General features: G+C 39.1%; 2 protein-coding genes across 17 annotated transcripts in view; one reads left to right on the top strand and one right to left on the bottom strand.

Moving 5' to 3' along the window:
- Cflar (CASP8 and FADD like apoptosis regulator) overlaps positions 1–13,040 on the bottom strand; it is a 55,801-nt gene that overhangs the window by 41,294 nt on the left and 1,467 nt on the right. For 2 of the 13 annotated variants that reach the window (XM_048808285.1, XM_048808287.1), the window contains one exon: positions 11,919–12,001. The exons of 4 other annotated variants lie outside the window; for them this stretch is intronic. The gene's annotated coding sequence lies outside the window, so the exon portion shown is untranslated. Of the gene's footprint in view, positions 1–2,512; positions 3,723–3,748; positions 9,249–11,918; positions 12,084–12,378; positions 12,533–13,040 lie in introns of those variants that run through there. 7 more of the 13 variants (XM_048808283.1, XM_048808284.1, XM_048808292.1 and 4 more) reach the window with 7 other exon arrangements.
- The window catches only part of LOC107138604, a 4,391-nt gene continuing 3,984 nt past the window's right edge, over positions 12,634–13,040 (top strand). For 3 of the 4 annotated variants that reach the window (XM_048808299.1, XM_048808298.1, XM_048808297.1), the window contains exon 1: positions 12,634–12,919. In XM_048808299.1, coding sequence (XP_048664256.1) covers positions 12,634–12,919 — 286 coding nt within the window. Of the gene's footprint in view, positions 13,007–13,040 lie in introns of all 4 variants that reach the window. The other variant, XR_007349437.1, reaches the window with a different exon arrangement.

Below are 13,040 nucleotides of genomic sequence, written 5' to 3'. Positions count from 1 at the left end.
TAACATCTATAAGTCACATAGAATAAATCTAATGTTTGTTAGTAAGACATTTAAAGAACAAATTACTTTATTGAAGACTTCATTGAAGGTGGAGATAACTGAAGAAATCAATATCTTCATTATACCTTAATCATGGACAGAAAGCTCAATATCACAAAGATACTGAATTTCAAACACATTTGTAAACTCAATATAAGTCCAATCAAAAAGCTAAAAACAAATTTTCCATGGACCTTGGCAAGCTTATTTTAAGTTTATATGACACAGGAAAAGAGAAAAGCAACTAAAACACTTAAAAAAATTCAAACCTCAATAGTAGTCAGACAAGCGCAGACTTAAACTATAATGAGATATTATTTCACATTAGTCAAATGTTAATATCTACTGCTAAATGTCAGAGAAATATGAAATTGTATGTCATTACTGGAGGAATTCGCAGCACAATACACAATAGCTAAATTGTGGAACCACCCTAGGTACCCTTCAGTAGATTAATGGATAAAGAAAACGTGGTATATATACACAATGGAACATTACTCAGTATTAAAAGAGAATAAAATCATGGTATTTACAGGTAAATGGATGGAGTTGGAGAATATAATACTAAGTGAAGTAAGCCAAACCCCAAAAACCAAATGCTGAATGTTTTCTCTGATATAAAGATGCTGATTCATAATAGGGATGTGGGGGCAGCATGTGAGGAATAGACGAACTTTAGATAGGGTAAAGGAGAGGAAGGAGAAGGGAGGGGGATGGGGGTAGGAAAGACAGTGGAATGAGATGGACACTATTACCCTAAGTGCATGCATGAAAACACAATGGTGTGACTCTACTTTGTGTACAACCAGAGACATGAAAAATTGTTCTCTATTTGTGTAATATGAATTGAATTAAATTCTGCTGTCATATATAAGAAATTAGAATAAGTAAAATAAATTTTTTAAAAATTGATACAGCTACTTTGAAGAACAATTTAGCATCATCTGGTAAAACTGAAAACACATACTACTCCATGACATGAAAATTTCATTCCTAAATAAATACCCTTTAAAAACTTGCAGACAGGTATATCAAGAAATGTCCAAAATGTTTCTCGTAGCAGTGGATATTACAGCAAAAAGAAAAAAAAAAAAAAAAAAGGAAACCACCCAAAAGTCCATCAAGAAGAGATGAAGCTGGGTACAGTGGCAAATGTCTGTAATCCTAGTCACTCAAGAGGCTAAGGCACGAGGATCATGAGTTCAAAGCCAGCCTCCACAACGTGGGGAGGCCCTAAGCAACCCAGAAAGACCCTGTCTCTAACAAAACATAAAAAAGGACTAGGGATGTGGCTGGGTGGTTAAGTGACCCTGGGTTCAATCCCTAGTACCAAAAAAAAAAAAAAAAAAAAAGAGAGAGAGAGAGATTGAAAAAAATATTATATTTCTTTAATGAAATGTTATGCAGCCCTGAAAATGAATGAACTATGGAATATATGAATCTCACAAGACCTAAAAATTTTTGTTGAGGCAAAATGGAAGATGCTAAAATATATATATGATATGATTAATTTACATAAGATTCTAAATATCAAGAAACCACTAATACCATATATTATTTAGGGGTATATATATAGTGAAAATATTGAAATTTACATTATAATAATAAATTCTGAATTCAGTAAAGTGACTTCCATTTTGTGAAGAAGGGAATGTGACTAGAAAAGAATACAAAGGAGAAATGGCTAAATTTGTAATATTTTTCTTCATAAGTTTAGTGTGACAGGTATACAGATACTAAAATAAATATGTAGTAGTCCCCCATTATCTGCAGGAGATAAATTTCAAAAGCTCCAGTGGATGCCCAAAATCATGGATAGTACCAAACCATACATGTACTAAGATTTTTCCTAAATACACATAACTATGATAAACTTTAATTTATATAGTATATACCTTAAGAGATTAACAATGATAACTAATATAAAATAGCCCAATTAAAATAATATACTGTAATAAAATTGCCAGCATCACTACTTTGTGCTTTGGGGACATTTTAAGTAAAATAAGTGTTACTTCAGCATACACACAAGACAGCTACTACGCGACTAATGGGAGGGTATTATATACAGTGTGAAAACTCTGGACAAAGGGATAATTTACACCTCAGGCAGGACTAAGCAGGATGCTGTAAGATTTCACCGCACTACTCAATTGGTTCACAATTTAAAACTTATTTCTGAAATTTTTCATTTATTATTCTTAGATTACTGTGGGTAACTGAAAACACAGAAAGAAAAACCTCAGATAAGCAAGGACTAATATAACTCATACCACAGTATAATAATAAGTCAAAAGGAAATCTTATAGTTTTAGAAACTGAAAAATTAGTTCCCGTTTCTTCTGCACTCAGCCTTTACCAGTTTGATTAATAATTATCATATAAAAGAATACAGTTTTGAAAAAAAAAAGTCATACAGAAACTATCTCATAGCATCTAAATAGCTCTTAGAGCTTCCTTGATGTGAATGTACCTTAGAACAAGAAAGCCTTCAGGTTTCTCAAAGTTATCTTCAAAAACAACAGGACAGGTTTTATTTAACATGGTTCCAAGGATAAGGAGTGTGTAGAAAGCTCTATACAAGGACTTGTACCCATCAGTTACCAACCCCATCCTGCCTGGAGAGGTTAAGGACCTGTCCAAGTCCAATTCTTTTTCTTCCCTGCTTTCAGATACACAATCCTGCATGGTCAATATATCCATTTGTTTCATTTTACCAGTGTTTCAGACCATTTAGCCTTCTCTTGCCAAACAAAACTGGCACCTGGGTGATTTCTAGAATTTTTAAGTGTAGCTTTTCTTCAGGCACATTCAAATTCAGTGACTGTTTCTCCTTCTTTTCCACTCCCACACAAAGTCTCCAGGTTAGTACAAACTGTCTGTAACCTTCACAACCAGACCAGCTAACCCCTAAGTCCAGTTTCAGTTTTCATTTCTCTGCTAGAAATCATGAGGCTATTGCCAATGATTGTTTAAAGTCCCAAACAAAGCTTACATAAAACACTGAGCAAAGCTTACATAAAACAGCTGTTACTGGCTCACAAAAGGAGCATGGGGCTAGAGGAAGGGGCTCTAGGCTGAGTTTCTAGCAAAGGCTCCTGGGGTTCCCAGAACCACATTTCTGGACTGGGGTAGTGAGCATTCAGGAGATTGCCAAAGAGCAGACATCTAGGGATCAGGAGGTGACCTGACACAGCCACGCATACCTCCAACACCTAAAAAGCTGATGACTACATGCTAACACTCTTCCCCAAACCCCATATCACTACCACCCTCCTCACCGGCAGAGAAAACTAAGAGGAGCAAAGTATTGGTCTCTGCCCACTTCCTTTGCAAAGTTTCCCTAAAAATGCACTTAACTTAGTCACATCTTAGCTTTAGAGGAGTCTGGAAAATACAGTTTGGAGTTTTCTAGAGAGAAGTACCCCTCAGAAGAGACCCTGTAAATAAACAGAGATGGGTCCTGAGCGCCAATAGACCTTTGCCACTACAGAAGGATATTTTAAGGGGGCATTTATTTCTTCTTTGCCCTTCAATCCTCTGCGCAGATCCCAGGGCCTGACTCACAGTTGGCACTCACTTAGTATGTGATGAGTAAACAAATGAATAATGAACACGGCTACAGGGAAATGGCCTCACTTCCTTTCCTCCAGACCCAATCTGGAACATGTGCTCCAAACCCTCCAGCCAGCACCCTCAGTTCTCTTACCTGTTTGACTCCTGACTTCCAATCCTACAACACCTTAGATAAATGAATGGGCCTGGTGTGTCCTGAACCTTCCAGTTTTAGCACTAAAAGTCCTGATCCCAGAAAGGCTTTCTGTCTTGGCCTAACTAGGATGGTTGGTCACCCTGCACCCCAGCCTCAGGTTCTGAGTTCCTGCACTCATACACGTAGACCAACAAGTAGCTCAGAAGGGAGGGAGAAAAGATTACTCAACACAGAAACTGATACTCCACACCCTGTGAGTTCCAGCCTCAGCTGGGCGCCTTCTGCTGCTCAGCCATTTCTTTTACGAGACCCTTTATCAGCTCCGTCTCTATACCTCTTGGGTCAACTCCCTCCTGCATGGCTTTCTTCCATCCTAACTCCATCTATTGCTGCTTTTTGTCAGGGGCATTCCCTTATACATGACCTTGTCATTTATAAGGCCCGAGTTCCTGCGACCTCTCACCTTTCCACTGCCCCAATTGGCACCTTCTGTCCTTCAGCTTGTCCAGGGAGGACAATCCCATTTGTCCCCTCCTGTTTCCCCTGAGCCCTTACACCAGTGCTTTCATCAGACACTGCAGGGCCTACTCCCCATGTTCAAGTCTTTTCTATCTTACACAATAAATAAACCCCAAAGCCCTTAAGTCAGAGGTCCCTTAGACTGACCATTCTTTCATTTTATTTCCTTTCACCTGAAGCTGGGACATCATGAGGGCAGAGTCTATACTCAGCGCTTTAATTGCTTCAGCTTCAGTTTCACTCAGCAGGCCTGCACCTGGGCCTTACCCACCATTTTCCTTACACAGTGACCCTTACTGTCAAGCCAGACTGGAATCTGAGGTAAAAGGAAACATCAGTAACGCTCTTACTCTTTTTGTTTAAAATTTTGATAATTGGTTCATTATACATTTTAACAATTATGTTGGTATTTTCAAATGTTGCATTAAAATATTATCTGTCTTGATTACTGAATTATCGAGCACTCCCTGGAGTGTTATATGAAAGCAGGTATTTGATTCCTTTTACCCTAGCAGGCCAGCCCTGAGGATGCCACTCTAGTCAAGGCCTTGGTGATCTCCTAGCTGCCATGACCAGGGTACTTAGAAGTCTTTCAGACCCAGCAATTCTTCTACTGGTATATACACCAAAATAAATGAAAGCACTGCCTTGTAAAGATATCTGCATGCCCATGTTTGCTGCAGTATGGTTTACAACAGCTTCCAGTTATGGAAACAAACTAAGTGTTTATTGCACAAATAAACTGTGGTGTGTATATACAGTGGAATATTAGTCACCCTTCAAAAGGGAGAAGTTGCTGCTATTTGCCACAACATGGATGAACTAGATGACATCATGCTAAGTGAAATAAACCAAACACAAAGAAAAGTGTGTTGTATTGCATGATATCACTTATATGTAAAATCTAAAAAAAAATGTCAAATATGTAGAGATAGAGAATAAAAGGGATAGAGGCTGGGATAGAAGAGGGAAGATGTAGATCAAAGGATATAAAGTAGAAATATGTAGGAAGAACAAGTAAAAAATCTGGTGTATAACATGAGGACTATAGTTGATAATAGTGTAATGTATTCAGAATTTTTGCTAATAGACTATAGCTGCTCTTGCTAGAGGGAGTGAGGGACAGGGGTTCATGGAATGGTTACTATATGAGATTGACATGTTAATATGTTCCACTATAACAACCATTTTACTATATATGCATCTTATAACATCATGTTACATCATTTAAATATATACAAATTTTATTTTAAAATAAATAAACAAACATAAAAAATTAGTCCTCTTTATCTGGTTGCTGATAAGTATTCCTTTATTAAAATACTTCTCCCTGGGTTGAACTCACACACCATATTCTACCGAGGCCTTCTCTAACCCAGTCCTCAGCACCCTCTTTCTGTATCTCCTTTTTATTTTTTAAAAATATTTTTTAGTTATACATGGACTCAATATCTTTATTTTGTTCATTTACTTTTATTTTTATGTGGTCTAAGGATCGAACCCAGTGACTCACATGTGGGAGGCAAGCGCTCTACCGCTGAGCCCCAACCCCAACCTGTACCTCCTTTTTAAATGCTGGAGTTCTCTGATAACCATCTCTTACCCTAACTTGTCCCCTGGCCTTTCTGTTCTCCCTGCCTCTGACCTCACCCTTTCCAAATCTGTCTTCTATTAGAATGAACTTTCTGAAGTTGAAGTTTTTGCTTAGATCCACTCACTTTCTTGATTCGAACCTTACAGTGATCCCTCATCTCCCACTGCAAGTTCCAATTTTCTCTCTATCTAATGTCACACAGTCTATTGTCGCTCTCATCCCTCATTAATATACATTAATATACATTCTTTTGAAGGGTGACTAATATTCCACTGTATATACACACCACTGTATATACACATCACCATGTGGTTCATGATTTCTGCAATGTTGCAATTACAAACTCAAACATCCCCTAGAAGACCACTAAAGGACATTCAGCTTTGACCACTCAATAAGACCTTTCCCATGTGTCTTTGCCTGTTTTACCCAATTCCCCTTATCTGCCTAGCAAAACCCCTCTGGGTTTTCAGACCCAAATGAGGCATCTCCTTCTATTGTATAAACTTTCCTGTGAAAAGCTCACACAGATTCTGTCAGTAACTTCTTCTTACCACCTCCATACTACATATAAACTTCAAGTAAAACACTTAGCACAAACCTCTGGCACCCAGCATTTGCCCTAATAGGTGACAGTAAAATGTGGTTAAGTTTGGTCAGACTTCTCAACCCTTCTCACAGAATGTCAATTGCTTCCAAACCATCTGGTATCCAAAGCACAAAATGTTCCCTGTAATCAGCAGCATAGTGACCAGCATGACTGGTTAATCTATCCAAAGACATACTTAACATTCCATTCCTTATCCTGTTCTCTACCTGAACCAAGGTCATGGGGTGGCATGAAAGCAAGGGCCTGTTTGCTGAACCACAGCACAAAAGCAAATAAAATGTCTTAGCAACCTGGCAACCCTGGGTGGCGATGGGGCAAAGTTCATCTTGACAGCTGCAGAAAGTAGCATGCAAACCTGGAACTTTCAGATGTCGGAAAGCCCCAGCATGATATGAACACCAGGTACTTGAAAGAGTCACCCAGAAGACTCTAAAAAAACAAAGAAGGAGGGGGTTGCATGATCCTGAGTGGCATACACAGATGTTCTATGCATTCATCTCTAACACAACAGAACCCACCTACCCCCTCCATTTATGTGCGGGACCCGTGGATGTGGGCTGTGCGTGTGGGAATTGGAGCAGCTGATATAACAAACCTATCTTTCCTCCTCCATCTGCAGGGATTTTAAACCTAAGATAGTGTCTGAAATGCCATTTCACAGCCCCCTCAAAATACTTAAATTGAGGATGTGTAATAATACATCACCATGTGGTTCATGATTTTGCAGTGTTGCAGCTACAAACTCAAACATCCCCTAGAAGACCACTAAAGGACATAAAATTAGAAGGCACTTTTTCAAAGTTATTTGATGTGGCTGCTATGGCTTAAACATGTACCCTTTAAAATTCAGTGGTTGCCAATGTGAAAGGATTAAGAAGTGGGGCCGTTAGGAGGTGATCAGGCCATGAGGGCTTCTCCCACGTGAATGGGATTAGTGCCCTTACAAAATGGCTTTCTGCCATGTGAGGACACATTGTTCCCCTCTCTCCAGAGGATCCAGCATTCAAAGAAGCCAAGAGCTGCCCTCAACAGGTGCCAGCACTTTGGTCTTAGAAATAGACTAAACCTCCAGAATTTTGAGAAATAAATATCTCTTCTTTACAAATTACCCAGTCTGTGGCATTTTCTTATAGCAGCACAAATGGACTGAGACAAAGCAGACTTCCTATGACTCTCAGGCAAGTTCTTACAAATTTGGATCTAATGTTACTTCCAACAACATCCCTGGTTCATAACAGGTGTATGAGTCACAACAAGATGAAAGAATGAATCACAGCATGAGAATCTAGACTAAAAGGATATTGTGAAGCATCTCACGAGATCCAGGAACATGAGCAGAGTCACAGGGGAAACAAATCTAAATCCAGTTGATGTAGTCACCCTCCTCCATCTTAACCAAAGTTCAGTTTTCACCTGGGCAAACTTCTCACATACAGCCCAAGCATAAGAGTATCACCCCGTTTCTGTAAAACCCACAATCAAACTCCAAATGAGTAAGTATCTCAGTGCTCCCTGGACAGTGTTTTTCCATCCCAGCATCTTTTCTCAAGCATTTGCCTCCACTCAGAAAGGCCCTTGCCATTTTTGAGTCTCGGCATGTTAAAATTCTATCTCCTCTTTCAAGGTATCTCTTCCATAGTTGACTTGATCTCCAAATCAGGTCATCTCCTGCTTGTAGCACTGTTTGTAGTCTTTTCTGGCATTTATCTTATTCTATGCAAGAGTCAGTTGAGTATTGTCATATGGAGGTGCTTAAGGGTAGATAGGCTCCTTGCTTCAGTTGGCTGTGGGTAGGCCCTGGCCAGGCCTGCCAAGATCAGCCTTCTCAGGCCTTGAACAGGCCGGTAATCATTGCACTATTGCAGCAGGTATACACAGATGTAATGTTCAATCAACCCTTTGCAACCTAGAGTGAGGCAAGATGGAACTGGTAATCTAATAAGATATCACACTTGGAACCTGCTTTTTAGATCCAAGACAAAGAGAGAGAGAGTTTTGAAAGGAAGCTTTTGTAACCACATGATACAATGATACTGTTGTTTCAGAGGAACTTAGAAAATGAATCTGACCTAGTAAGACCCCATGCAGGCTTACCAAGAGCTGGCAGGACCTTGCCTGGAAAGGAAGAATATACTGTCTTCAGCCAAGCTCACCTAACATCCACTGGCCTTTTAGCAAAAGGTTTAAATTACAGTTTGTTTTCATAAAAATGTATCCTTTTCACTGAATCCTGATAAGCTGTCATTTCTAAAATTAAAAATTTATGTGTCACAGTTTTCATTTGTCCAATCTTCAACCACAGTTCCCTGTGTAGGATAGTTCAATAAGAAATTCAAAAGTTCCTAAAATTTAAAGTATTTTCCTCTAACAGGACAGCCCTTTAACATTCTCAAAACTAATACCTCCACAAGGTCTTGAGTTCAATCCCCAGCACCCAAAACAAACAAACAAAAATATCTCATATGAGATGGTAATATTTTAATTTTTCATTTATTTATTTACTTACCTAGTTTTGCAGTACTCAGGACTGAACATGGGGCTTCCAGCATAATAGGCAAGCACTGTCCTGAACTACAGCCCCACCCCAGATGTTATAAGTTTAATACAAATCTAATTTTTAATAAACTGTTGTTCTATTCACTCACTTTATTGAGGGAAAAAAAAAACAGGACAATGTGTGATTTGCTACATTTATCCATTCGTTACCAGTTTTCCTTTTCCTTGGCAGAAAAAAAAAAAAAATAGCAATAGACCAAGATGGAGGAGTTTATTTAAGATTTCAAATTGTAATGCTTTGGTAAAGCCTGGGTCAGAGACCAGATCTGAGTTCCAAGTAGTACAAAGGAGGGTTGTGGCTAAGCTTCACTTTTGAGGTATCCACACCATCTGATGTCACCTTTAGAGGAACTAGATATATATCCTCATGAGATCACACTCAGAAACCACGTTCTTTCTCAAGGTTTTTTTGTTAGGTGATTTTTTTTTTCCAGTACTGAAGATTGCAACAGGGGGACTCTACCACTGAGCTCCATCCTCAGTCCTTTTTACTTTTTATTTTGATATAATCTTGCTAAGTTGCCCAGGCTGACCTTGAATTTGTGATCCTCTTGACTCATCCTTCCCAGTCACTGGGATTACAGGCAACCATGTGTACCTCCTCAAGGTGTTGAGGAATAAAAAATGGCTCAAAAAAATGGAGACAAGTGGAAAAGAAAAATTCTCCAGTTGCTTCAGTCTCATCATCCCATCATCCCTGGTACATCCCTGGTACACAACCTGTTCCCTAGGTTCTGATCCCTAAGTTGATCTTTTCTTCTAAGTTCCTTGACATTTCTGGTGATTACACAGGTTAAAGGAACAGATTCATTCTACAAGCTGGCTGAATGATAGCCAACCTGTTTACAGAAAGCCTAGGCAGATAGCAACTGGCTTCAATTCTGATTCTCAGGAGGTATAGCTTTGTGCTATATATAACCGCCCTGTGCTACTACATTTCACTAATAGGTCCACCAGGGCACTTAGGACACAGACTTTTCTGCCAAATTAAAATAACACAGTCATGGATTAGAGTAGAACTCAAGTCAAGTGTAAAGTCAAACTCAGCTTCAATGCTGTTCCACAGCCACGGTTTTCAGCATAACTTTTGCTGATGCATCTTGTCTTTGCCAACTAGAAAAAGAGTTGCAATCAACAGAGGGAGATTTATGTATTTCCATTCCCTAGTACTAGCAAATACTCAGTAACTGCTGAACAGATTGATTTTTTTTTTTTATTCAACTTCAAGTCAAGTTTTGGTCATTGTTGCAAGGAATCTGGTCTACTCACCAGATGGTATTCAAGCAAAAGATCTGTCAAGTGCCTGTTCTTTAAAGCAAAGGTCTATCTTTAAAAGTTACCTTTGAAATCTTCAATTAAAAAAGAAACAAATGGATATATAAGCCCAAAAAAGAGCTAAAGGACATTTTAAGAAAAACAAAATAAAAACAAAACCTCAAAAATTTCACAAGTAGTAGATAAGGAAACTATGGTTCCCATTTGTAAAGTAAAATGATCAAAATAAATCATTACCCTGGAAAACAGCATGGAGCAAGTAAGTACAACAGCAGTTTTCAATTACATTGAAAAATTTTTAAATGATGATGAATTGCTTTATTCAATTGAAGAGTTCACTGTAGAAGACACAATCTTGAATATTCAGATGAATATGGTAATAAATTGGTAGGAATTAGGTCTCTTGTAATAGGTACTGAATTACCAAAGATGACAACCCAATATCAATAATAATAAGAAAATAACGAAGAAGCTGTTCATTTTAGTCAAAATTTTAATGACTAAATAAAGACAAAATGGGTAGAAATGGAGATATTGAAGGAACATAAATACAGGACAAGGTATAATGGGTAGAAAAGGAAGCAATTTTATCTCTGAAGATTTGAGAACACATATACATATTTATACACATACATGTAATGTGTATATACATGCATAAAGTCATTTTTCTTTCAAATGTGCATGGTCAGGGAAGAAACTATACCCCTAAGCCAAGAATTGAAGAGGGAGTAAAACCATGATTCAGGGGATTTAAACAGGCAAATGAATTCAAACATGAATTGCAGATACACACATTCTTAAAACCAAGAAAAGTAGTAATTAGAAAAAGAAATCTTTCATTGATGACAGAAGGAGGAAATTTACATGTGTAAAAAGCAGAAATATTAGTAGAACAGGCACCAGTTTGGAAATTCAGTTTGGAGAAGCAGCACCATACAAAATAAGGGATTTCAAAAAATTATATATATATATATATAGAATATGCATATTTAAATCTATAAGTACTTATACATATATAATTATTATATTTTATATAATATACATGTACATTTATTTATATACATAACATATAAATAAATACTGAATATATATAAGTATATAAGTACTGTATAAATATATAAGTACCATATATGTATATTTGAATATATATAAGTATATATATATATATATATATACACACACACACACACACACACACACACACATTAAGCACTTCAAAGACTGTATTTGAGTGTATAAGTTTCTGAAAAAGACACTCAAGTACAACCTCTACTTACCTGTAGGAATGGACTCCTGGGGGGCTTAGTCTAGTTACTTTACAGGTATTTAACCAAGGTAATTCTACCACAATTTGACTGAAAAGTTTTTAAAGTATTACAATGCAAAGTGTTAAATGCAATGCTGTGGTAAGTGCAAAGGTAGCCACCAAGCTTGTGAAAGGAGAACATAGGACATTCATGAAGGTAGGGTGTGAAGACTTCCAAACAAGACAGGAGTGAAATGCAAAGGAGAAAGAGGATATTACAATAACAGTGCCTCTTGCCTCACAGGTTTATACTAAGTAAAACAAGAATGCACCTGAGCACAATTGCCTTCAGTGTCTGATCACCTACCCACAAGTTTCCTCCTTTGTTGTATGGTAGTAGGTCTTGTCCAGATTGTCTACGTAAGTAACTTTACTTGGTCTCTCCAACACCTGGTGAGGTTATGGAGACAAGAAACAAATTTAGATATCTAGAATTCTGCCTGGTCTAGAGGAGCTCCATACACTTTGGTAGAATGATACTGAATCAAAGGCAAAGAGGCAGTTGCATCCATAGCACGAGTTTAATTAGCTCTTGAGGCTGTACAAGCCCCCATTCTTAGAGTCCACTCCTGGGATTTAAAAGGGCTACACCAGTCAGTGCTGTAAGTCCCCAAGAAGTCTCAAGGGAGGGATCAAGGGTAGAAAGCGGGAGACTCAATTCTTTTCTGCTGGGTCCAGGGACAGAGCCCTGACTTCCCCGTAGACCACAGCGCCTCCAGCCTAGGGAAAGGGTCGGTAGGGGGTGGTAAGGTTCTTGGTTTACTCACGCCGGGCACCCACCGGCTCTTCCCACTACACTGGGGCCTCTCTTCGGACACTCTCGGGAAAACCAAATTAAGAAATGCTCCCGATCAGACGAGAAACTGCACGCCAGCATTGCATGCATCAAGAAGTGGCCGCCTTCTTGGGAACTGCCCGCAGAGCCCCAGAGAGTTTCCTCTAAGCTGCCTGCCATGTGAGGCGCCGCCCAATGTAGGCTGCGGAATCCCCCACGTCTCCCCAGATTGTAAAATTCCCCGAGTATGGTCAAAGGGCGAAAACCGAGCTCCGGGAAGTTGCCTGATGCCCGAAGGTCACCAAGACTGAAGGGGAGCTGCTGGGGCGCCATGTCACCCAACTGGGAACGGCGGTGGAACCAGGGACAGCCTGGGGACCAAACCTACATCCGTTTCAGCTTCCTTGAGGGCCCCCGGCCAACGCTCAAAAAACTGCCCACGACCTTCCTATGCCTGTTGCGCAACACTCCCAGGGAAGGGGGACACCAAGTGTCCCTGCAGACCAGCAACTGGATTCACCTTGGAAAAGGGTGTAAGTTAGCAAGTAATGGTGTTAAAATGTAAAGGCCAGTTAGAGACGGAATGTACAACAATTTCACCAGGACATTCGACCCAAAAGGTACCAGAAAAACAAGTGTGGGAGAGAGAGAGGG

This window comes from Marmota marmota, unplaced genomic scaffold (assembly GCF_001458135.2).
Source record: "Marmota marmota marmota unplaced genomic scaffold, marMar, whole genome shotgun sequence".
Taxonomy (NCBI): Eukaryota; Metazoa; Chordata; class Mammalia; order Rodentia; family Sciuridae; genus Marmota; species Marmota marmota.
The sequence above is the reverse complement of the archived record's forward strand: the minus strand, read 5'-3'. Positions and strand labels throughout refer to the sequence as shown.